The sequence below is a fragment of the Macaca nemestrina genome, chromosome 20, assembly GCF_043159975.1.
Source record: "Macaca nemestrina isolate mMacNem1 chromosome 20, mMacNem.hap1, whole genome shotgun sequence".
In the NCBI taxonomy this organism is placed as follows: Eukaryota; Metazoa; Chordata; class Mammalia; order Primates; family Cercopithecidae; genus Macaca; species Macaca nemestrina.
In genome coordinates this window covers 2,793,986-2,819,920 of record NC_092144.1, presented here as the reverse complement: position 1 = coordinate 2,819,920, position 25,935 = coordinate 2,793,986, and the positions used below count along the sequence as shown (strand labels likewise).

Genomic DNA, 25,935 nt, shown 5'->3' with positions numbered 1-25,935 from the left:
TCCCAGCTACACAGGAGGCTGAGGCAGGAGAATGGCGTGAACCCGGGAGGCGGAGCTTGCAGTGAGCTGAGATCCGGCCACTGCGCTCCAGCCCCGGCGACAGAGCGAGACTCCGTCTCAAAAAAAAAAATAATAATAATAATAATAAGACTCCAAAATAAAACTCATTTGTAAAAGTCTGGTGTTCAGACACCATGCCTCGCTAAATATTTTTTATTTTTTGTTTTTGAGATGGAGCCTCGCTCTGTTGCCCAGGCTGGAGTGCAGTAGTGTGATCTCAGCTCACTGCAACCTCCACCTCCTGGGTTCAAGCAATTCTCCTGCCTCAGCCTCCCAAGCAGCTGGGACTACAGGTGCACACCACCATGCCCGGATAATTTTTGTATTCTTAGTAGAGACGGGGTTTCACCATGTTGGTCAGGTTGGTCTCGAACTCCTGACCTCAAGTGATCGGCCCGCCTCAGCCTCCCAAGGTGCTGGGATTGCAGGCGTGAGCCACTGCACCCAGCCTGGCTATTTTTTGTATAGGTTTCGCTATGTTGCCCAGGCTGGTCTGGAACTCAAGCAATCTTCCTTCCTCAGACTCCCAAGGTGCTGGGATTATAGGGGTGAGTCACTGCGCCTAGCCAAAAGAATTTTTTTTTTTTTTTTTTTTTTTTTTTTTTTTGAGACGGAGTCTCGCTCTGTCGCCCAGGCCGGAGTGTAGTGGCCGGATCTCAGCTCACTGCAAGCTCCGCCTCCCGGATTCATGCCATTCTCCTGCCTCAGCCTCCTGAGTAGCTGGGACTACAGGCGCCCACCACCTCGCCCGGCTAGTTTTTTGTATTTTTTAGTAGAGATGGGGTTTCACTGTGTTAGCCAGGATGGTCTCGATCTCCTGACCTCGTGATCTGCCCGTCTCAGCCTCCCAAAGTGCTGGGATTACAGGCGTGAGCCACCGCGCCCGGACAGAATTTTTTTTTTTTAATTTCCCTTTCTCAAGCCCCAGCTAGGGATAACTCCCCAGACCTTGGATAATTTTCAAAACTTAGATGATGCAGAAACAAAATCAGGCGAAATAAAAAGAAAATTCTCTGGTCCCCAGTCCCAGATATCCTAAAACCACAGATAATTAAACTACAACACAATATACCCACCATAAATAATTCTTTTTTTTTTTTTTTTTTGAGACAGAGTCTCGCTCTATCACCCAGGCTGGAGTGCAGTGGCGCCATCATAGCTCACTGCAGCCTGTAACTCCTACGTTCAAGTAACCCTCCCACTTTGGCCTCCCAAGTAGCTGGGACCACAGGCACGCACCACCATGCCTGGCTAACTTTTTAATTTTTTGTAGAGATGGGGTCTCACTATGTTGTCCAGGCTGGTCTTGAACTCCTGGCCTCAAGCGATCCTTCTGCCTTGCCCCACCAAAGTGCTGGGATTACAGGTGTCAGCCACTGCACCCAGCCAATGCTTGTCTTTTTTCTGTTTGTTTTGTTTTGCTTGTTTTGAGATGGAGTTTTGCTCTTGTTGCCCAGGCTGGAGTGCAATGAATGGTGTGATCTCAGCTCACTGCAACCTCCACCTCCTGGGTTCAAACAATTCTCCTGCCTCAGACTCCGAGTAGCTGGGATTACAGGCATGGGTCACCATGCCTGGCTAATTTTTGTATTTTTAGTAGAGACGGGGTTTCGCCATATTGTCCAGGCTGGTCTCGAACTCCCAACCTCAGGCGATCTGTCCGCCTCAGCCTCCCAAAGTGCTGGGATTACAGGCGTCAGCCACTGCACACAGCCAATGCTTGTTTTTGAAACGCAAGTTTGTTCCGATGTGACTGAACAATTTTGAGCATAACCTGAATTTTGCATTTGTTCATGCACTGTTTCATCCTAACCAAAACTGTCGGCGACCACTGAAAACCGCATCCGGCTGTGCTGACCTTCAGAAGAAAATACACACCGCATGCCACACACCCTCCAACAGCTCCGCCAGTGTGCTGTGCGCTGCGCCTTCCCCATCCGGGGTCATGTTATCTGTCTGATTTCAGACAACTCTCCTTCCACTGTTTTACAGTCACTCACATGCAACAACCCTTTCAATCCCGTTTCCATGCGCATATTCTAGGTTTTCTCCAAGCTCAAGCACGGTATTTATCTCATGCATTTCTTTTTTTTTTTTTTTTTTTTTTTTGAGACGGAGTCTCGCTCTGTCACCCAGGCTGGAGTGCAGTGGCGTGGTCTCTGCTCACTGCAAGCTCCGCCTCCCAGGTTCATACCATTCTCCTGCCTCAGCCTCCCGAGTAGCTGGGACTACAGGCACCCGCCACCACGCCTGGCTAATTTTTTTTGTATTTTTAGTAGAGACAGGGGTTTCACCATGTTAGCCACGATGGTCTCGATCTCCTGACCTCGTGATCCGCCCGCCTAGGCCTCCCAAAGTGCTGGGATTACAGGCATGAGCCACCGCGCCCAGCCAGTCTCATTCATTTCTAAACCACGTAACATGTAGAAAACAGTGCTACCATTTCTATGAGGTTCCCATCTTTCTTTTCTCTTAACATGTCACTGATAAAGGTTTTTGATTTTTGTTGTTGTTGTTTTGAGACAGAGTCTCCCTCTGTTGTCCAGGCTGGAGTGCAGTGGTGTGATCTTGGCTCACTGCAGCCTTGACCTCCTGGGCTCAAGTGACTCTCCTGCCTTGGCCTCCCAAAGTGTTGAATTACAGGCGTGAGCCACCGCACCTAGCCAGCTTTCTCATTTTTATTTTTAAATTTTATTTATTTATTTATTTATTTAAGACGGAGTTTCGCTCTGTTGCCCAGGTTGGAGTGCAGTGGTGCAATCCTGGCTCACTGCAACCTCTGCCTCCTGGTTCAAGCGATTCTCCTGCCTCAGTTTCCCGAGTAGCTGAGATTACAGATGCATGCCACCATGCTTGGCTAATTTTTGTATTTTTAGTAGAGATGGGTTTCACCATGTTGGCCAGCCAGGCTGGTCTCAAACTCTTGACCTCAGGTGATCCGCCCACCTCGGCCTCCCAAAGTGCTAGGGTTACAGGTGTGAGCCACCGCACCTGACCATATTTTTTTAATTTTAATTTTTATTATTATTATTTTATTATTTTTTTTGAGACAGTCTTGCTCTGTCACCCAGGCTGGAGTGAAGTGGCACGATCTTGACTCACTGCAAACTCTGCCTCCCGGATTCAAGTGATCTTGTGCTTTAGTTTCCCCAGTAGTTGGGATTACAGGTGCACACCACCACGCTTGGCTAATTTTTTGAATTTTTAGTGGAGATAGGGTTTCGGCATGTTGGCCAGGCTGGTCTCAAACTCCTAAGCTCAGGCAATTCACCTGCCTCAGCCACCCAAAATGCTAGAATTACAAGCGTGAGTTACCTCGATTGGCCTACTGTTTTAAAACTTCATTTAAACAGTCTTTTGTATCTGGCTTCTTTCACTCAATATTCTACCTGTGAAGTTATTCCATGTCATTATAAGGATTGGCTACTTATCCCTTTTCACTGCTGTATAGTGTTCCATGGTGCGGCTCCATCCTAATTTATTTATCCATTTACTTGCTGAAGAACACTTGGGTTGTTACCAGCTTGGGTTTTGTTTTGCTTTTTTTTTTTTTTTTTTTTTTTTTTTGAGATGGAGTCTTGCTCTGTTGCCCAGGCTGGAGTGCAGTGGTGCAATCTCAGCTCACTGCAAACTCCACCTCCTGGTTCGAACCATTCTCTTGCCTCAGCCTCCCGAGTAGCTGGGACCACAGGCACCTGCCACCACGCCCAGCTAATTGTTTCTATTTTTTAGTAGAAATGGGGTTTCCCCAGGCTAGCCAGAATGGTCTTGATATCCTGACCTTGTGATCCACCTGCCTTGGCCTCCCGAAGTGCTGGGACTACAGGCCCAAGCCACCACGCCCGGCCGTTGTTGTTTTTTGTTTTGTTTTGTTTTTTGAGATGGAGTCTTGCTCTCTCACCCAGACTGGAGTCCAGTGGGGAGATAGTAGCTCACTGCAGCCTTGACCGCCTGGGCTCAGTGATCCTTCTGCCCCAGCCTCCTGAGTAGCTGGGACTATAGGTGCACACCACTACACCTGGCCAATTTTTTATTTTTTTGTAGACATGGGTTCTTGCTAAGCTAGGATGGTCTTGGACTCCTGGGCTCAAGTGATCCTCCCACCTTGGCCCCCAAGACGCTATGTAATTACAGGCGGGAGCTACCGCACATGGCAAGAACTATACGGATTTGAACCCTGACTGTCACTCCAGAATCGAATCCCTCCCTCCTTCGACAGCCTGGGCTTTACTGGGGAGGCCTCATTACCTGAGATACCTCATCGTGCCATGCCCCAGCCTCAAAAAGGGTTTCCTTTCCAAAACATCCAGAGAATCACTCTTGGTTCTGGAGAGGGCTGGTAGGAAGTCACTGCTATTCCTACGGGGTCGGGGCGAGCATGGTTCTCTTTTCGGAGGAGGAAAGAGAGAGGGAGATTCCCAGGGGTCAGCGGCTGCAACGGGACTCAACTCTAGCCTGTCCAGCCCCCAGGCCGCACTCTCAGCCCCGCGGGTCCCAGAGGCCCGGGCCAGGCACAGAGCCTGCAGGTGGACGGGGCGGGCAGAGGGCGGGGCTGGCGCCCAGGGGAGGTCGCGGCCGCCTCACCTTCTCGCTGCTGCTGCTGCAGGAGGGGCGGCGGCTGGGGGACGCTGTGCGCGATGGGCGTGATGGCCGCGGTGGGGTACATGGCTGCGGAGACCGGAGCGAGACACAGGGCGAGGAGGGGCGTGAGGCCACGTGGGCGGCCTGGGCGGCTGGGCGGGGAGGGGGCAGGGCCACAAGAGAGGGTGGGGCCAAGGCAGGAGTGGGTGTGATCATGGCCTTTGTGGGGAGGGTTTGGGGGCGGGGCCAGGTCAGAGGGCGGGGCCAAGAACACAGATTAAATGGGGTGGGGCTATTGTCTGAGAGGCGGGGCCATGGTGGAGGGCAGGGCCATTACCGAGACGCGGCGGGGTGGGGGCGGACCCCATGGCATGAGGGAAGGGGTACAGGGGTTGGGCCACAGCAGAGGGCGGGGCCAAGGCTACAGGACAGCCCAGAGAGGGTGGGACCATTGCTTGAAGCAGGCGAGCCACAGTGGAGGTCAAGGCCAAGACCGGGATGAAGGGCATGAGTGGGGCGGGGCCATGACTTAATGGAGGGCTATGTGGGCAGGACCATGAATTGAGAGGCGGGGCCGCAGCAGTGGGCGGGGTCACAGCCAGGCCTTAGGAAGCAGAGCCAGAGGTAGGGGCGGGGCTTTAGCAGAGAGGCGTGGTCAGAGTAAAGACAGGACGTGAGGGGCGGGGCTAGGAGCTGCAGAAGGGAGGATAAGGGGCAGGGCCGAGAGCTGGGGTTGGGTCAGAAGCAGAGAAGTGGTCAAGAGGAACCCCCTCTCCCCAACACAGCATGAGAGGGTGAGGCCATGGGTAAGCGCTGTCCTTAAAGGACAAGGGAAGGTCCTGTTTGCGGGTATAGGTGGTGGTGGGGTGAGACCAGTAACAGGGCCAGGGGTTGAATACAGGACAAGGGTGGGCCCTGAGGGGCGGGGCCAGACGTAGGAGGCGTGGCTAGGCACAGAAGAACGACAAGTCCGGGGCGGGCCCTGGGGGCGGGGCCCTAGGCGGGGGCGGGGCCAGGGCCCACCGAGCGGGCACGCGGGCTGCCTCCTACCTGTGTACTGCTGGACTCCGGAGAAAGCAGGATGCAGTGTCTCGGCCACAGTCGGGCTCTGAGCTGCGGGCAGACAGATGGGCTGAGTAGGGCGGGGGCAGCAGAAGTCTTCCATCCACCCCGGATCCTTAGGAGCCGGAAGGACAGCAACAAACACCCCGCCCAGCTTCACCTCAGTGCTAAACCCTCTGTAGGACCAGGAAGCTGAGGCCGAGGAAGATGAAGCCACTTGCACAGGGCCACTCAGAGAGCAAATGGCAGAAGCTGAACTGGAATCTGGGTTTCTCGGACTCCAGAGAGAGTTCACCATCGCCCCCATCTCCCTCTCCCCGTCCCGACCCCTTTGCCTCCCAAGAGGACCCTTCAACTCCTCTCTACTCCCTGGATTCTCCAGGACTTCAGCCTCCACCTCAGATCACCACCTGCCCCCATCCCCCGCCCCGTCTCCCTCTCCACATGAGTCTGCTCACCAGACACCCTTGGCTCCCCCATCCAGCTGTAGCCTTCCTGCTACCGCTAGGGAAAGGGGTAAGGGGAGGGAAGAGGTTGTCCAGGCATCAACCAAAGTTGATGATTCTGGGGAAAAATTCAACCAAAAAATTCTGCTCGAATGGACAGTGTGCTAGAGGGCAGGGGATAGTGGAGGTGACTGTGACTCCAAAGGCGTAGCAGGAAGGAGTTCACTTCACGGGCAAGAAGCAGTTCTGTATCTTCATTGTGGGAGATACACAAGTCTGTATCTGTGACAAAATGGCAATTAACCACCCCTGCACACACACACATACACGAGCACAGAGTGCATGCAAAAAGTCGTGAAATCAGCTGGGTGCGGTGGCTCAGGCTTGTGATCCCAAAACTTTGGGAGGCCGAAGCAGGAGGATCGCTTGAGTCCAGGAATTTGAGACTAGCCTGGGCAACATAGCAAGACCCTCATTTCTAAAAAAAAAAAAAAATCAAGGCCAGGCACCGTGTCTCACGGCTGTAATCCCAGCACTTTGGGAGGCCGAGGCAGGCGGATCATGAGGTCAGGAGATCGAGACCATCCTGGCTAACATGGTGAAACCCGTCTCCACTAAAAATACAAAAAATTAGCCGGGCGTGGTGGCGGGCACCTGTAGTCCCAGCTACGCGGGAGGCTGAGGCAGGAGAATGGCATGAACCCAGAGGAGGAGCTTGCAGTGAGCGGAGATCAGCCCACTACACTCCAGCCTGGGCGACAGAGCAAGACTCCGTCTCAAAAAAAAAAAAAAAAATTAAAAATTAGCCAAACATAATGTTACATGCCTGTATGTAGTCCCAGTGACTTGGGAGGCTGAGGTGAGAGGTGAGAGGATCGCTTCAGCCCAGGAGTTTGAGAGTTCAAGGCTGCAGTGAGCTTTGATCACACCACTGCACTCCAGCCTGGGTGACAGTGTGAGACTCTGTTGCTAAATAAATAAATGGTGAATTTGAATATGGTCTGGAGTTGAATTAATTGTATGGCGCCAGTGTTAGTTTCCTGGATTTGACAGTGTCCTGTGATTAGATAAGCTGTTGGCATCAGGGAAGCTGTGTGAAGGGTACCTGGGACTGCACTGTGGTATTTTGGTAACTCCCTGTGAACCTCCAATCATTTCAAAATGTTAAGGCCAGTCGCAGTGGCTCACACCTGTAATCCCAGCACTTTGGGAGGCCAAGGTAGGTGGATTGCTTGAGCCCAGGAATTTGAGACCTGCCGGGGCAACATAGCAAGATCCAGTCGGTACAAAAATTTAAAAATTAGCCGAGTGTGATGGTCCCAGCTACAAGGAAGGCTGAGGTGGGAGGGTTGCTTAAGTCCCGGAGATGGAGGCTGCAGTGAGCTGTGATGACGCCACTGCACTCCAGCCTGAATGACATAGTGAGACACTGTCTTTAAAACTAAATAAATAAAAATAATTTAAAAATAAAAAGTTAGAAACAAATTCTCCTACATGGTGGAAAGACAGATAACTTACTTCACATAAATTAGATGTTGGAAGATGTCTGCCCTAAAATTGTATGTGTAGCATAGAGAAAGGAAGGACCTGTGCCTCATGAAAGCAGGTGCAGCCCAAATAAGTGGGTCATTCATTCTGCATTGAATGAATAAATGAATGAATCCAGGCATTGATATCTCCCCAAATAATACAGATGAATAATTAAGATGTATGGGCTGGGAGCAGTGGGTGGATCACCTGAGGTCAGGAGTTCGAGACCAGCCAGGCCAACATGGTTAAAACTCGTCTCTACTAAAAATACAAAAATTAGCCAGGTGTGGTGGCACGCGCCTATAATCCCAGCTACTTGGGAGGCTGAGGCAGGAGAATCACTTGAACCTGGGAAGCGGAGGTTACAGTCAGCCAAGATTGTGAGACCGCACTGCAGCCTGGGCGATGGAGTGAGACCCTGTGTGAAGCCTTTTGCACACGGATTAAATTGTCGATGCAACCTCATGAGGCTACTGATGTTATCCGCCCCATTTCCCAGATAAGCAAACTGAGGCTCAGGGACATAAAGAGCCCATCCAGGGTCACTGAACTGGAATTTAAGCCCAAAAACATCCAGATGCCCCGTTTTAATGTGTTGCTACCCTGCCACAGCCTCCCTTCCTATGTTCACAGCTCTTATCTGCTCAGCCAAGACACCCTTTTTCATGCCCTTCTGTTCCCTGGGCACTGTGACGTAGGTACTCATACTTGTTCTGGAAACACCATCTCTACTCCCCGCCACTCTCCTAGACCCCAGAGGACCACCCCAAGTTACCTGGGTAGGGCACAAGGCCATTGGCATAGACGGTTTCCAGGGCGGGGTGCCCACCTGGAAAGGGCACGACACCTGCAAAGCCATTGGTGATGGGAGCCACGAGGCCAGGCACGGCGGTGGTGCCCAGCAGCGGGGGTGAGTGCAGCCCTGCAGAGTGGAAGAGGGTCATGGGGAGGCCAGTCTGGCTCTGGCCCAACCCACCCATCCTTGGGCGCCTGGAGGAAGCTCACCAGAGGCAGGAGCGATGGGTGTGGCAGGCAGCCCATTGAGGCTGACGGCGCCTATCTGCTGGATGTGACAGGGTGAGAAGGCCACGCCAGGACTCAGGTAGCTGCCCGAGGTGGACAGGACTGTTGTCTGCTGTTGCATGAGCTGGGGGTGAAGAGATGTCATAGTTGGGGTGACATCTCCCCCGAGATCATGGCTTATGAGTGGAGGCTTGGTCCCCCAGTTACTAGTGAGGAGGTCAGGCTGGGTATCTTGGCTCAGGCTGAGATCAGAATTGGAGCTCAACCTGGGATCAAGGCTCAGCCTGGGAGCAGGGATCAGTTAGGAAGTGAGGGTCGGGCTGAGATCAGGGCTCAATCTAGTCAGGAGTTGGGGCTCAGCCTGGGATCAAGGCTCAGTCTAGGATCCGGGCTCAGTTAGAAAGTAAGGCTCAGCCTGGGACCAAGGCTCAGTCTAGGATCAAGGCTGTTAGGAAGTGAGGCTCAGACTGAGATCAAGGTTCCATCTAGGATGAGGGTTTAGTTAGAAACTGAGGCTCAGCCTGGGATCAGGGTTCAGTCAGGAGCTGGGGCTCAACTTGGGATCAGGTCTCAGCCAGGGTGGAGCTCGGTTAGGTCAGGTCTCAGTTTGGGGTCGGTCTGGATTTGGAGGTTCAGCCAGAATTGGGCCTAATTTAGATGTGGGGCATAGCCAGGTTCTGGGGCTCGGTCCAAGACTGGGTGTTAATGTGAGATTAGGGCTCAGTCTTCTGGATTCAGGAGCTTGGTCTGAGTTTAGTCTCAATTTGGAGTTGGGGTTCAGCCACGCCAGGAGAGGACCCTGAGTCAGGGAGATGGAGGGAGAGGTGTAAGACGGGCCAAGAGGCAGGAGCCCCCGACAGAGAGTAGACGGAGATGGAGAGAGACGGAGCCGGACCCCCAAAGCCGCCCCTGGATCACTCACAGCCTGGGCGTAGGCACTGTAGGGGCTGAAGGGCAGTGTGAGGGACGGCGTCAGGATGCCCAGCTGGCCCACCATCTGCTGCATGCGTCTGAGCGTCCGCTCCTTGTCCGTGTCGGCGAACTTGACCACCAGGCTGGAGGAGGCTCCCTGCAGGGGCAACGGCGAGCAGGGAGGGAAACGGGCTGGGAGGTAGCCAGGACTCTGGGGTCCCTGGATTCATGTTAGCTCAGGCCCCCTGGGTGAGGGGCATAATGCCAGTGGCTGTCGGCCATGTCCACAGGCCCCCAGCCCCAGGAGCCAGGGCCACAGCGAGGACCGCGTGGAGATCAGCATCCTGGACCCAGCAGCATCTGCACAGGTGCAGCGCCCAGGTCTAGGGGGCTGTGATGGGGCACAGGTGGGGGCCCTGACTGTCAGCCACACGGTCAAAACAGATGGAGAATCCCGCCGCTGGAGAAGAACAGGGAGGCACAGATGGAGACACCTATAACTTCAGCTCACCTGAGAACAGGCGAGAAACCAGTTTCCGAAGGAAAACAGCGGGCTCAGGTGGACGAACCTGCCATTGTCACTCCACACCTGAAACTCCAATCTCCAGAGAGGAACAACTGGGGCACAGACGGGTGACCCTCCAACTCTCACCCACACCTGAGAACAGGTGAGACTCCAGCCACACGAGAGGAACGACGCAGGATAAGTAGATGATCCTGACTCTGTTCCCCGTTCCCCGGAGCTAGCAGGGAGTTCAAGGGAGCTCAGCCCCGGATTTTTTTTTTTTTTTTTTTTTTTTTGAGACAGAGTTTCGCTCTTGTTGCCCAGGCTGGAGTGCAATGGCGCAATCTCTGCTCACTGCAACCTCCGCCTCCCAGGTTCAAGTGATTCTCCTGCCTCAGCCTCTCGAGTAGCTGGGATTACAGGCGCCTGCCACCACGCCCAGCTAATTTTTTTTATTTTTAGTAGAGACGGGGTTTCACTATGTTGGCCAGGCTGGTCTCGAACTCCTGACCTCAAGTGATCCACCTGCCTTGGACTCCCAAAGTGCTGGGATTACCGGCATGAGCCATCACGCCCAGCCCCAGCCCCGGATTTTTGTGCCCTGTGCAGGCAGATGAACCTGTAGCCCATCCACCCAGTGGACAGCGAACAGCAGACACTGGTGGGGACAGGGGGCCCTGCTTTGCTGAAGCACAGATAGAAACCCATGTGACTGCTGTCCCACCCCATGGCTGTCCAGGTGCCACAGTGCTGGGCTGAAATCCACCAACAGGCAGCCCTGGGCAGTCGAAGCAGCGGTGAGCAAGGGAGTGTCTGTCTGTGCAGTCAGGACGCTGCAACAGGTCCTGTTATCAGTGTCAAGAGAAGCCCAGTGGCCGGGCACGGTGGCTCATGCCTGTAATCCCAGCACTTTGGGAGGCCAAGGTGGGCAGATCACCTGAGGTCAGGAGTTTGAGACCACCCTGACCAACATAGTGAAACCCTGTCTCTACTACAAATACAAAAATTAGCCAGGCGTGGTGGCACATGGCTGTAATCACAGCTACTTAGGAGGCTGAGGCAGGAGAATCACTTGACCCCAGGAGGTGGAGGTTTCAGTGAGCCAAGATCGCACCACTGCACTCCAACCTGGGTGACAAAGCGAGACTCCATCTCAAAAAAAAAAAAAAAAAAAGAGAGAGAGAGGCCTGGGGTCAGGGGCTCAGGAGGCCATTCCCACCCCCCACAAACCAGCTCACACCCCAATTTTCGGGCTCAAGAAGGAAAATATTTTCCCCTTCGACCAGCTCCTCCCTGATGAGCTGGCTCCCAGCAGGATGCGCCCTGTAGCCTCCCTGTCTTCGCTGACATGCCCCCTTTGATAGAGAACTCACTCCTCCAGATGCCTACCAGCCCTGTCCTGGGACATCTCTGAGCTTGGGAACACTTGCCCTTGTGCTGAGCTAAGCCCCTCCCCTGGGTTTTGAGAGCTGAGGGAGGAGGCTTGTTCCTCTCAGGCCCTATCTTCCTTGTAGCAGATTTGGAGATGTGTATGCAGGGACGATGGCTCCTAGGGACTCCTTCCTCAGGGGAAGGGCTGTCCCCAATGCCTCCTTGGTCCTCCCCACCCTCTCACTGCTGCAGACGCTGGGACCTGTCCCCAATCCCCATCCCTCCCTCAACCATTGAGTCGACATGCCCCCCATCCATTCTCACCCTACTGTCTGTTTTCTGATCAGCCCTCCTCCGTGTCCACTAGGCCCCAGCTCAGGCCTCCTCCTCCCTCAGCTGGACCTTGGCCTAGCCGCCTCCCTGGCCTCCCAGCCTCCAGTCTTGCACCCTGCCCATCCTCTACATTGGCCCCAAAGGGATATCTGCAACCGACCTGGCCCATCTCCTCTCTTGCTCTAAACCATCTGTGACTCCCCACTGCCGTAGGAGAAAGTCCAGGCTTCTCATCCTCACATTGCGGCCCCATCTTCTATGGCTCCTCTGGGCTACCTGTTGCTACCTCCCAGCCTTTCTTCTTGTTAGGGCCTCTCCTGGCCTCAGCAAATCCAACCCAGGTGTCATCCCCTCTAGGACATCCTTACATGTACACATATACACACTCACACACTCACAACCTATACTCAAACAGACCTGCATACACTCACACACATACACAATCACCCACAATACTGACTCACTCACACTCAGGCGCACACACACACACACACACACACACCTGCCCGCAAATGCACCTGCAGATGCACACACATGTGCTTCCTCCCCCATGGCCCAGGCATACACACATGCTCACACACACAGAAACACACACGTGTACTCACATACACACATGCACATGCACCAGTATCTCTACACTGGCACACAATGGCACACTTATCCGTACATATTTACACACAACCCCCGTGCACACAGCACTCACATAACACTCACCTAGTAGTAATGACACAGTCAAACACACACTCACACACACACGCATGCATGCCTTCTCAGGCACACTCACACCCAAACATGCACACTCACCAACACGTATACACTTGTAATACATCCATGTGTGTGCTTGGATACACTTCGCTTGCATACTCACCTCCACATCTGCACACACTCACACGCATATACCCACTCCAGGGACCACAGCCGGGGACTGTGCCTCGTTCTCCACCTGTGCCCCCTCTGAAGGACAGCCGGGGCTACTGGGTGACAGCAACGGTAGGAATATGGCCTGTTTCATCCCTGTCCCCTCACCCCTTTCCCACGCCCACCCCCACGGCCAAGGGCAGCTCCAACTCACCGGCATGGTCTGGCTCCCATGCAAGGCGTGGATGGCCGCCTGCGCCTCCGTGTGGGAGGAGAACTTCACGAAAGCACAGCCTGCTCCAAGAGAAGAAGAGGGTGATGGGACTGGCTGAGTGGGGGCCACAGGAGAGGGGACAGAGAGACCTACATGGCCAGTGTCAGACACATGCAGACAGAGAGAGTTGATAACAGAGAGACAGCCAGTCATTTGCTCAGACGGAAAGCTGGACAATCAGCCAGATCAAGGGTCAGAATGGAGGAGAATCGCACAGACAGCCACAGAGTTAGACAAAGAGCCGGTCACCCACACAGCCAGCCAGCCCGCCATTTCTTCATTCAGTCCAGCAGAAAGTCAGTCAGCCATCCAGGTAGCGGATTAGACAGTCAGTCACAGAGTTTGTGAAGCACACAACCAGATGGACGGTACAAGGCTGGGAACCATCAGGGAGGAGGTCCCATCCATCAGAACAAATGACAGGGACCAAGGTCCAGATAATTACGATCAGATATGCGGAGTTAAACTGACAGACCACCGGACACGCTGTCCTATGGGCAGAGTCCACAGAGATACGTGCAGGTCCAGACAGACCCTTCTGACCACAGCCAGACAGATGGAAATTATCAACCGCCAGACCTGAGCGGACCCAGACAGAGCCACACAAGCAGACAGACCACCACCAGAGACCACCAGACACAGGCTAATGCAGACAGACAGTCACATACACAGAGATCACCAGACACAAGCGAATGCAAACACGGTCCCACGGACGAAGTCCATAGAACAGACAGAGGCCACTGGACCTGGCTCCAGACTGGTAGAGTACTATGGAAGGGCCAGCCATATTGTGGGGGGAGGGGTGGAATGTTCTGGAATTACATAGTGGTGATGGTTACACGGCTTTATGAATAGAAAAAAAAAGCACTTCATTGTACATTTTAAAAAGGGTGAATATGGTGGGATGTGAAAGACATCTCAATTTTTTTTTTTTTTGAGTTGGAGTCTTGCTCCATCGCCCAGGCCAGAGTGCAGTGGTGTGATCTCAGCTCACTGCAACCTCTGCCTCCCGGGTTCAAGCAGTTCTCTGCATCAGCCTCCCGAGTAACTGGGATTACAGGCGCCTGCCACCACGCCCAGCTAATTTTTGTATTTTTTGTAGAGACGGGTGTCACCATCTTGGCCAGGCTGGTCTTGAACTCCTGACCTCGTGATCCACCCACCTCAGCCTCCCAAAGTGCTGGGATTACAGGCGTGAGCCACAGCGCCCAGCCCTCAGTTTTAAAAATGAAGAACCAGGCAAGGGTCTGAAACCATCGGACACATTCAGTTCTAGTGAGGTAAGAAAGACCAGAGTGGAGTCGGTCCCAGATGATGAGCTCTGTGGACAGAGACCGACAGACACCATCATTTGGACTCTCAGGCAGGAAGATAGCCAGACAGGCAGACACAACCAGAGACCACCAGCCAGTCATATGGACAAATCATATAGACAGAACCAGGAGGAAACAGTTCTTCGAACAGTCAGGTGGAGGAATCTGAGACCACAGGGCACAGGTAACTCTGTCTGGGGAGAAGCCCCGCCCCTCCCCCAGACCCCGCCCCAACACAAGGCCACGCCCCTGCATCCCTACTCACAGGCAGCCCCTGGAGAAGTCTTGCCCTTCTCCAAGACCCCGCCCCATCCCAAGGCCACGCCTATGCATCTCCGCCCACTCCACAGCAGCCCCGCCCCTCTTCAGGACCCGTCCCCAGAGCCAGCATGCAGAGAGAGCATGCAGGTAGGATCAAGCGGGACTAGTCTGTGCTCCACACCACCCCTGTGAACCAGCCCCTCCCCACGAGCCCCAGCCTCCTATGGGCCTGGCCCCGCCCCACCTGGCCAGCCCCACCCCCTGCTCAGCCCCGACCCTTCACAGGGCCCCTCCCCGTGGAGCCAGTCCTTCCTAACCCTAGGTATTTCACTCCTCCCTACGGCCCCTCCCCTACCCAAGACCCCACCTTTGCAGCCTCACCCACAGACTTCACCTCTGGAGAAGCCTCGGGCCTCTCCAGGGCTACATCCTCAGAGCCAGCTCCTCCCCACCCCGCAGCCCCACCCCCTCCCCAGATCCCGCCCCTACAATTCCGCCCCTCTCCAAGGCCCCGCCCCTGCAGCCTCACCCACAGACTCCACCCCTGGAGAAGTCCCGCCCCTCCCCAGGGTGCCGCCCCAGAGCCAGCTCCTCCCCATGCTGCAGGCCCCACCCTCCCCACAGGCCCCGCCCCCAGAGCTAGCCCCGCCCCTCTCGCAGTCCCGACCTGGCACCCGCCAGTCACCTTTGCTGCTGCCGTCAGGCCCCCGGAGCACGGTGCACTCGTCAATGACCCCGAAGGGCTGGAACAGCCGCAGCACGTCCTCCTCCGACTGCTGCTTGTTCAGCATCCCCACGAACAGCTTCCGGTCCCCTGTGGGCGGCGACACCCACCTCAGCCGAGTCCCCGGCCTCCGGGAGGGCCTCCGGGATTCCTCCCTCCCTCCAACAGAGTGGAGGCGGCAGGGCAGGAAGACGCGGCGCCCGGGCCCTGCCGGCTCCGGTTCTGCGCGTGCGAGGGAGGACCCAGCCGCGCCCTTTCCCTGCCCCGGATCTCTCCACCCTCCCACGGGCCCTGCACGGTCCCATCTCCGGGCGTTTGCCCAGGCGGCGCCCCCGCCTGAAATGCCCTCCCTGCAGTCTTCTGGGGTCTCTGCTCCACTGCTCCCCCTCCAGGCGGAGATGACCTTTCCCTCTGGTGCACTCAGAGAGCCCGCACCGAGTACTAGGACTAGGAGCTGCCTCGCCGGGCTTGGGTCCCGTCTGTCTTTCTGTCTGCCCCCCGGACCTGCCAGGCGGAGGTGGGCACTGATGATCCCCGCACTTTCATGGTGCCCAGCAGAGGCCCCTGCCCAACTTTGTCGGGATCAAGAGGGGCCAGGCAGTCACCATCTGTGGAATAGAGGGAGGGTTCACGTGCTCATAGGACCAGGGGCCTTGGCAGGCTGGACCCCCTGACGGGTGGGGCTGGGCTAGGCCAGCCTCTTCTGTATGAGCTCTGCCCCCTTGGGTAATTGCATGCTCCCTGGTAATGGGGAACGCGGTGGCTTCATCTCCCAGGGACGGTGAGCTGGGTTACTATGGAAACTGCTCTCGGCAGCTGTCACTCATGGGGTTGGGAGGGAGAGAGAGAAAGCAGCAGAGAGACTGAGAATCAGGGAGAGAGAGGGACAGATCAGAGAGAGCACACGCGAGAGAGACTGTGTGAGATGGAGAGAGAATAAGAGGGAAGAAGAGACAGAGAAGATACAAAGGAGAAAGAGCTACAGAGGGAGATAGAGAGAGAGACAGAGAAATAGAGACAAAGATGGAGACATACAGACCCCACCTCGCTACTCCCTGTCCCACGCTGGCAGCCAGGGTGGAGAGTGTGAAAGGGGCTCCCATCCCAGAGGGCCTTTACTGGGCTCCTACATATACCTAGGCGTCCTAACACTCCTGCCCCACACCTCCACTCAACTAAGTCTGGCTGCCCTCTTTCAGTCTCTGCTTGAGATGGAGAGGAAATATACAAATTTCCAAGAATGACTAGCTTTGGGTCCCATGGGAACAACCGAGTATGCCCCTGCCATGGGCACGCCCTGACACCAAAGTCCAGCCCCACACAGACACCACTGACCCCAGCCTGCATGTCTGCCCACATGCCCAGCCTAGAACAGTCACGCACATATGTGCAAACACACCCATGCACCGGCTGGGCACACGCACATGCACACAGGCAGGAAGGCATCCCCACCACACACCACACAGGTGTGCTTATGTGTACCAGCTGCAGAAACACAAATGCACAAGTGCACGTACTCACACACATCTGCACACAGGCATGCCAGGTGTGCATACTCATACACACACATTTAAGCATGCACACACAAACAGAGACCCCAGAGAGCAATCCACAGCCCTTCAGGCCCCCATCGTGTGTGTCTGAAGCCCCCCAATTATTGTACCCTGGAGGGAGAGGGGTATTTGTAACTCAGGGGAAGGCAGCTGGACCTGGCTAGACCCTGCATCCTCCCTTGGGAACTATGGACATAGCCCCTTCTGCTTTCTGGAACCTGCCTCTCCCCCCACCAAGGGGTGTGTGAGCAGGCATGTGACTGCTGCATGCTTTGGGGCAGGAAGACCAGTCCCAGATCCACAGGCCTCGGCCACTGCCCCTTTGGGGGAGAGAGGAAGGAAGAGATTTTCCTTCTTCTCCCATTCCTCCGCCAACCCCCAGCCAGGCAGCCACGGAGAGATGACAACTACCTCCACGGCTTTCGCTGTCCGCAGGCTTCACCTGGATTGGCCGCGCCATCTGCAGAGAGAGGGGGAAGGGGAAAGTCAAGCTCAGGAGTGGGGGTGTGGTGGGCGGGGGTTTTGCCTGAGCTCTGTGGGACAGCCCTGCCCACCTCCCACCACCAGCCCTCAGCACCCCACCACCCCACTAACACCCCAGTCAAAGCAAATGACACTTGGTCCCGCCTACAGCAGAAACTGTGTGACGAACTCTTAGCCCTCAAAATCCAACAATATTTCTTCCTCCAGGAAGCCTCCTTGCTTCCCCAAATGTGATAGGCCCAGTTCCTCCGGTCCCTTTATATGATGTGACTTTGCAGTTCCTACCATCAAAAACTAGAGTCTATTTTCCCACTCCTGGCACCTGAACTTGGCCAAGTGACTGGCTGTGACCCATAGAATGTGGTGGAAGTTAAGTTGTGGGAGTTCTGAGCCTAGGCCTCAAGAGACCTTGTAGCTTCCACTCTTGGAACCCTGAGACTGCCAGGCCTCATGGAGACAGAGGCCTCTCTGACAGTCAGCACATGGGAGTGAGGCCACCCTGACCCAGCTAAGCCCAGTCAAGTCTCAGCTGACTGCAGCTGCTTGAGTGACCCCAAGAGAACCAACAGAAGAACCATCGAGCTGAGCCCAGACCAAGGTTTGCAGCATCGAGAACAAATACAAAGACTGGAGTAGTTTGTTACTCAGCAGTGCTGACTGATACACCAAAGTAGCTACATTTAGCCACATCTCCCAGGAGCTTTGGGTGGGGACATACCTGAGTGGACCAGCCTGCCGTCTGGATTCATTGTTCTAGACACTTTTGTCCCACACCCCGGGCATTGAAAATGATATTTAATGAAACAAAAAATTCTCCCTTGCACCAACTCTCACAACATACCAAGTCCTAGGTATGAGCTATTTTGGATATTTGAGAACAGGCTCCAGGGATGTGAGAGTTGGGGAGGCATTTGCATCTCCACTGGTCCTGGGACACAATCCTTCTCCCAACCTGATGTCTGTGGCAAACTCCTACTCAACCTTCAAAACCCATCTTAAAAGCCCCCATGCAGGGACTCTTCCCACTCTTTTGGGCTCCTTCCTCCCTATCCCTCAGGCTGGAAGTGTCTATGTCTTGCTCTGTCTGTCTCCAGACAGGGGACTACGGCATCTCCCCACATGGGGAAGGACACATGGAGGAACTGGAGAAACCTGCTGAACAGAATGGGCCAGAAGGAAGTAGCCAACTTCCACCAACAGAGAAAGGCGTCTGGAATGGGAATGAGTGCTACTCTCAGACCTTCTTCCAAGTCAGAAAAACTTGAAATAGATCCCCACATCCCCTGAGCCCTATGGGTTCCAAAGTGCTCTGTCTAATCATCTGACTTTTGAGTTTCAGCAGAGAATGCACTTGAAAAAGTGCCAGGTTTTCCTTTTTTTTTTTTTTTTTTTTTTGATATGGAATCTCACTCTGTCGCCAGGCTGGAGTGCAGTGACACGATCTTGGCTCACTGCAGCCTCCGCCTTCCGGGTTCAAGCAATTCTCCCGCCTCAGTCTCCCGAGTAGCTGGGACTACAGGCACGTACCGCCACACCCAGCTTTTTTTTTTTTTTTTTTTTTTTTTTGTATTTTTAGTAGAGATGGGGTTTCATCATGTTGACCAGGATGGTCTTGATCTGCCGACTTCATGATCTGCCCTCCTGAGTCTCCCAAAGTGCTGGGATTACAGGGTTGAGCCACCGTGCCTGGCCAAATGCCAGGTTTTCTAATCACAGCATAGCTGCCCAACAAGTTTCAGAGAGAGGTGCAATTTTCACCCCATTCTACAGATGTCAACATTGAGATTTCTGTTATTTACCTAAGAGAGAAGTTATTAGTGTAAGGTCATGGTGAGTGGGTGAGAGTTTCTGGCCTCCAGATTCAGTGATCTGTCCACCCACTCCCATACATAAGGCCTCCTCCCCATCTTTGGACCCCCAAAGTCTCCCCACTAAGCTCTGTCCCTTGTGATCTCACCCCTTCTCTAAGATCCATCCCAGCTTCATGCCCACTCTTCCACTCTGAGCAACCCCTCATTTTGCACTCCCTTCCTCAGAGACCCCTCTGGATTTCCACCTCTCACCCGCCCCCAGCTTCCCTCTTCTCTCTGAGCCCCTCCTGCTTCAGAGGCCCTTCCTCATCTCCGGGTCCCCTCCCCTCTGTAAGACCCTCTCCCATTCTGACACCCTCCTTCCTGAGTGTATGTTCAGGGCACATATGCTTTCCTCAATTTGAACTTGGCCTTTGGGGCCCCAGAACCCGAGAGGCCCCTGCCTCCCTGATCCTGTACCCCCAATCCTCCCAGCCCAACCTTCCTGCCACCCAGCTGCACCCTCAGAGGGACCCTGACCACCTGGGAGAGGAAAACTTCCATGCTCTTCCCCCACCCAGCTAGCTGGACCCCCTTCCCACCCCACGTCCCCCATGCATACACACCAGGGCCCTTTCCACCTGGGTACCACACCCTGCTAGGCTGGAGGCAGGAAGGGAGATGGTTTCAACCAGATGGGACCAGCTTCTGGGCTGGGAGGGGGGTGCCAGGGGAGGTAGAGAGAGATGGGGGGGCACCTGCAGGAGCTCCAGACTCCTGCTCCCCCCACCCCTCCCACCCCACCTCCGTTGGCCCTCACCTCCTCCCCCCTCCCAGCACCTTGGGCAGATGAGGATGGGGTTGCCATGGCAACGCTGATTCACCACACGGAAGCTGGCAATTGTTGTTGCCATGGAAACCGCCTCTTAGGGGCGAGCCCAGCTCCTGCCTTGCACAAAAGAGATATTTAAATATAATCTTCTGGAGATGGACGAGGGAGGGAGGGAGGGGTGGCCGCGGGGAGAGAAGCTGCCCCCATCACCGAACCCTCCCACCCCCACCTTTTTCTGGGGTTGGGGGGCTGGTATAGCTGCTCCGCATCTCCCCCACCCGCCACAGAGCCTGGGACCTTCTGCCTCCTACTGGGATGGGAGGTCCCTTCCCCCTCGCTGGGTCAGCTCCGGGGAGAGGGGGTCCTGGTCTGGTCCAGAGAAGCCAGCTGAGTAGCCCCCTCCTCTCCAGGCCTCCACTCTAAAGCCGAGCTCCGCGGCCCGGCAGTCCCCCCACCGCGGCCCGGCGCCCGCCTTACCCACCGGCCTGGAGAAGCGCGCCAGGCTGGCATCCACGTGCCGCCGCCCGCCCGCCCGGCCGCCCCGGGCGCACAGGCGCGCACCCGCCGCACTGCACGCTCGGGCCCCGCGCCGCGCGCCCTGCGCCCGACGCCCAGGCGGGCCCTGCCCGCGCTGCCCGCCCGAGCCGGGAGGAGGCGTGCCAGGCGGGGATCTGGGTCTCCCCACACCCCACCCCTCCTGTCGCCCCTGCCCGTCCATCTGGCTCTGCCCACCTCCTCCCGGCTCCCTCTCTCCATCTGTCCCACCGAGGTCTCTGCCGAGTGCACTCCCTCCCTCCTCCACCTTCTCTGGCTCCCCATTGCCGCGTCCCTTCCCTGACCCTTCCCTTCCTCTCCGTTTCTTCAGCAACATTCCTGCTGTGCCCCATGCCTCTCTGGTTCTGGGGCCCCCAAGGCTGAGTTCAATTTTGGAACTCCAGGAAGGACCCTTCACCAGCCTGGCAGAGGGGGAGACAGAGCCAGACACAAACTCTCCCATGGGGTCAGGGTTGGAGCTGGGAGAGTCGAGGGTAGAAGAGAGTGAAGAGCCAAAGGCTATCCTGGGCCTGCACTGAAGATGAAAAATTCACAGTGAATTTTGGAGTAGGAGTAGGAGTTTGGAGCGGTTGGAAACAATTTTTCCTGTTGGAGCAATACCCACATCTGCTGACCCGTTTAGTCTTAAGACAACTTAATGAGATGAAAACATGAATTTCCATTTTACAGATGGGCAAACCAAGACCAGAAAGAAGGGAGAGGTCGGGAGGCCAAGGAGGGAGGATCGCTTGAACCCAAGAAGTTTGAGGCTGCAGTGAGCTATGATCGCTCCCACTCACTCCGGCGTGGGCGAGAGCGCCAGACCCTATCTCTAAAAAAGGGAGAGGGGGAAGGGAGAGGTACCCTAAGGACCTAGACATCCCTCCAACCAAGGGATCCTGTGGGCTGGGGAGTGTCTTGGCACTGTGGGCATGGATGGGCTTCACCTGGGTGACTGAGAAAGGGTCTTTTCTGTCTGACCTGGGTATGCCAGAGATGGGGAAACTGAGGCCCCTTGGGGGGTGGGGAATGGGAATGACTGCAAAAGTCTCTCACAGTGAGGCTGGGGCAGCCAAGGAGTCTCCCGGATCTGCAAAGTTGTGCCTTTTGAAGAGGAGAGATTCAGAGGAGGGGCCGGGCGCAGTGGCTCACGCCTGGAATCCCAGCAGTTTGAGAGGTCGAGGCAGGTGGATCACCTGAGGTCAGGAGTTTGAGATCACCCTGGCCAACATGGTGAAACCCTGACTCTGCTAAAAATACAAAAAAAAAAAAAAAAAAAAATTAACTGGGCACGGTAGTGCATGCCTGTAATCCTAGCTACTTGGGAGGCTGAGACAGGAGAATCACTTGAACCCAGGAGGCGGAGGGTGCAGTGAGCCAAGATTGCGCCATTGCACTCCAACCTGGGCAACAAGAGTGAAACTCCATCTCAAAAAAAAAAAAAAGAGAGAGAGAGATTCAGGGGAGGCTCCAGAGGGGTTATTTCTAAGTGGTGTGGAGAGAAGGAAGGAAGGTGGACCCCTTGTCTGCGCTGCTCCAGACACTATTCACTTTCCTCCCCTCCCACCTAGGCCCTAGTCCAGCCTCTCTGAAACACCCAGGCCAAGCCCCTCCCCTGCTCTAAATGCTGCTATGGCTCCCTATTACCCTCTGGGTAGAGGCTGAGCCCTTCATCCTGGCATTTGAGGACCCTTTGCCGCTCAGCCTCAGTCATTCCTCCCCACTCCTCCTGCCATGGCCCCCCGAACATGGCTGGTGACAGAACGCACCCCCGCTGCACCCCATCCTTGCCCCTCAAACGCCACCTCCTCCCTGAAGTCTTCCGTGCTCTCTCTCCATCTGCTTCCATTGCCTTGCCCAGGCGTTACCTTGATTACGACCCCTCCCCACTAAACACACACACTGCCCCTCACTCGGGGGAGCTCCGGTGGGAGGCAGGGGCAGAAGGGCACTGGGCTTTGTAACCCTCCTTTCCCCACCAAGAGCCTTAGCCCAGGGTCCAGTGGAAATGATACACAGGTTTGTAGACTCCTCAGAAAGCAAAACCCAGGCTCCATCACCATCAGCCAAGACCATGCCGGGCACAGTGCCTGGCACGGGAAGTCACCCAAGAGCTGGTGCCAGGCGGTGTCTTACAATTTGGTGTCTGCACAGGCCCAGAAAGATGACACGACACCCTGAGTCTCGCAGCTTGACATGCCCAGGATCATTCATTCATTTATTCATTATTCATTCATTTATTCTGTGCCTATGTGCCGAGCTCCAGTTCTGCGCTCAGCACCTGACAGGCCTCACCTTACAGAGTCCTCCAAACACTTCTAGGGGCCAGGCGCGGTGGCTCACACCTGTAATCCCAGCACTTTAGCACTTTGGGAGGCCGAGGCGGGCGGCTTAGGTCACGAGTTCGAGACCAGCCTGGCCAACGTGGTAAAACCCCATCTCTACTAAAATTACAAAAAGTAGCTGGGCGTGGTGGCACACGCCTGTAATCCCAGCTACTCGGAAGGCTGAGGCAGAAGAATTGCTTGAACCCAGGAGGCGGAGGTTGCAGGGAGCCGAGATCAAACCACTGCACTGCAGCCTGGGGGACAGAGCGAGACTCCATCTCAAACAAAACAAAACAAAACGAACATCCACTTCTAGGGTCCCATTTTATAGATGACGAAACTGAGGTCCAGGGAGGTCAAACTGTCAGACGCTGGGCATCTTAAAGCCCCTTGCCCATTCTCAGGTTTGGTTTGACTCTGGGCCAAGTCCTGCCGCGGGGAGATAAGCATGGGAGGTAGGGGTCCTGCCAGGGGGCCACCTCCATGACCCCTGTGTGCACAGAGAGGGGTTTCGGGAAGGCAACATTGCTCAAAGCAGCTGCCACATCTGAGCAGTGAAGGACACACAGATGGACAAATTTGTCTCTTTCCAGGGCAATCAGAAGGGCGGTGGGGTGGCCGAGGGTGCTGGGATGTCCCACAGCCACCAAGACTCGCGAAGAAAGAGACAGTAGGCCGGGCGCGGTGGCTCAAGCCTGTAATCCCAGCACTTTGGGAGGCCGAGACGGGCGGATCACGAGGTCAGGAGATCGAGACCATCCTGGCTAACCCGGTGAAACCCCGTCTCTACTAAAAAAAAAATACAAAAAACTAGCCGGGCGAGGTGGCGGGCGCCTGTAATCCCAGCTACTCGGGAGGCTGAGGCAGGAGAATGGCGTAAACCCGGGAGGCGGAGCTTGCAGTGAGCTGAGATCCGGCCACTGCACTCCAGCCTGGGCGGCAGAGCGAGACTCCGTCTCAAAAAAAAAAAAAAAAAAAAAAGAAAGAGACAGCAAAGTCCTAAAGGTCCTGGTCTCTCCCTCACTGGCCAAGAGACAGAAGCTGGACCCTCTGCCCCTCCCTGCACTGTCCCAGTGTGGGGGGCTGTCCGTCTCCAGGAACCCCAGGCTCTGGCTTTGGGGATGGGAGGTGGTGTCTGGGGCTGTGACGGCCCAGCCACCAGCTTCCCCTGGAATCTGAGCCTCGATTCCAGGGTCCCACGGTCCATTCCAGGATCTATTCTGGGATTCTGTTATTCAATTCCGGATCCTATTCCAGAATGCTGAGAGTTGATTAAACTACGTCCCCCACGGACACTGCTGTCACACTCGTGCGGGAACCAGAAAGGGGGGGGCCGCCCTCGCTTCAGAAAGCGGTGGTATCAGGCCGGGCGGTTGGCAGGGGGGCTCCCCTGTGCCAGGAGGACGGGGGAGAAGCAGAAAGTTAGCAAATGAGCTGGGTCACTCACCTCCTGGCTTATAAAGAGACAGAAGGGTTCACTCTTACACGCAGGTGTTTTTTGGGTGGGGGAAGCAGGGCACAGGAAAGACGGTGGCTGTCTTGGTGTCTCATGTGACCCAGCTCCTCCCCGACTCCCAGGCTGTGCTCGTGCGGGCGTGTGCAGGCACGTGAGCCGCCTGGGTGGGCTTTTCCAGCACGGGGCGAACCTCGTGCTCCAGCTCCCTGCAGAGCAGCCGTCAGCAAGAGCTCAGATGAGCGAGCATGCTCAGACGTGGCTGGCAGGCCAAGGGGGTCTTCCTCCCCAGCAGCCCCTATCTGCCCCTCACCAGCCTCCCATTCTCATTCCGAAAGGCTGGCTCCATTTCTGCAGGCATTCCCGGGAAAAGGTGGCACACCCTACAGTTCTTGCCTTTGCTAAGCAGGTGGGTGTTCGACACAGAGGCTGATGATCCTGGGGAGAGAGAAATGTGATGTGTGTCCACCAAGAAACACCCTTGAGGATCTGTATTTGTCTCAGCAGACACTGGAAACAACCCAAGTGTTTCCCAGTAGGGGAACAGATGAGTAAATGATGTATTTGCATCCCGGAATACTAGACAGCAGTGAAAAAGTCCAAGGCACTGACACACACAGCAACACGCGTGATTCCTTCTTCTTCTTTTTTTGTTTTTTTTTTTTTGTACTGGGTCTTGTTCTGTCACCCAGGCTGCAGTGCAGTGGTGCGATCATAGTGAGGTAAGAGGTGAGACTCGACTCAGGAGGCGGGGCTGAGATACGGGACCAAATTGAAGACTAGCTAAAACAGGATGGAGTCGAAGCAGCGCTCCCTGAGACACGCCCACCAGGGTGCCACGTCAGTTTACTGTTGCCACGGCAACACCTAGATGGTACCACCCTTTCCATGGCAATGACCCAATGACCTGACACTTCCCACTCTTTTCTTAGAAATTTCTGCATAATCTGCCCCTTAATTTAAATGTAATTAAAAGTGGGGGTTGGGCGTGGTATGCTTACGCCTGTAATTCCAGCACTTTCAGAGGCCAAGATGGACAGATCACCTCAGGTCAGGAGTTCAAGACCAGCCTTACCAACATAGTGAAACCCCGTCTCTACTAAAAATACAAAAATTAGCTGGGCGTGGTGGCGCGCACCTGTAACCCCAGCTACTCGGGAGGCTGAGGCAGGAGAATCACTTGAACCCAGAAGGCAGAGGTTGCAGTGAGCTGAGATTGTGCCACTGCACTCCAGCCTGGGTGACAGAGTGAGACTCCATCTCAAAAAAAAAAAAAAAAAAAGACAAAGAAAAAGAAAAGAAAAGAAAGTAATAAAGAATGGCTACTGCATAAAGCAGCCACCTGGGCTGCTTGTTGGCTATTTTTACGGTTACTCCTTGATCATATGCTAAACTAGGGATGGATTATTCATGAGCTTTCTGGAAAAGGGGTGGGCAGTTCCTGGAGCTGAAGGGTCCTCCACTTTTAGGATAATTTCCTGACATTGACATGGCATTTGTAAACCGTCATGGCACGGGTGGGAGTGTCTGAAGATACTGTCTCAAAATAAAAGCGAGACTCTGTCTCAAAAAATAAACAAGGCCGGGCGCGGTGGCTCAAGCCTGTAATCCCAGCACTTTGGGAGGCTGAGACGGGCGGATCACGAGGTCAGGAGATCGAGACCGTCCTGGCTAACACGGTGAAACCCCGTCTCTACTAAAAAATACAAA

General features: G+C 55.0%; 1 protein-coding gene across 9 annotated transcripts in view; it reads right to left on the bottom strand.

Moving 5' to 3' along the window:
• Positions 1-25,935, bottom strand: part of LOC105485614 (CUGBP Elav-like family member 5) — a 76,749-nt gene that overhangs the window by 7,016 nt on the left and 43,798 nt on the right. For 4 of the 9 annotated variants that reach the window (XM_011747954.2, XM_071087143.1, XM_011747959.2 and 1 more), the window contains exons 3-10: positions 17,215-17,266; positions 15,215-15,343; positions 12,896-12,975; positions 9,625-9,771; positions 8,685-8,826; positions 8,455-8,601; positions 5,692-5,754; positions 4,645-4,728 (exon numbers count right to left, since the gene is read on the bottom strand). In XM_011747954.2, coding sequence (XP_011746256.1) covers positions 4,645-4,728; positions 5,692-5,754; positions 8,455-8,601; positions 8,685-8,826; positions 9,625-9,771; positions 12,896-12,975; positions 15,215-15,343; positions 17,215-17,266 — 844 coding nt within the window. Of the gene's footprint in view, positions 1-4,644; positions 4,729-5,691; positions 5,755-8,454; positions 8,602-8,684; positions 8,827-9,624; positions 9,772-12,895; positions 12,976-15,214; positions 15,344-17,214; positions 17,267-19,705; positions 20,026-20,388; positions 20,746-25,935 lie in introns of those variants that run through there. The other 5 variants (XM_071087145.1, XM_071087146.1, XM_071087147.1 and 2 more) reach the window with 5 other exon arrangements.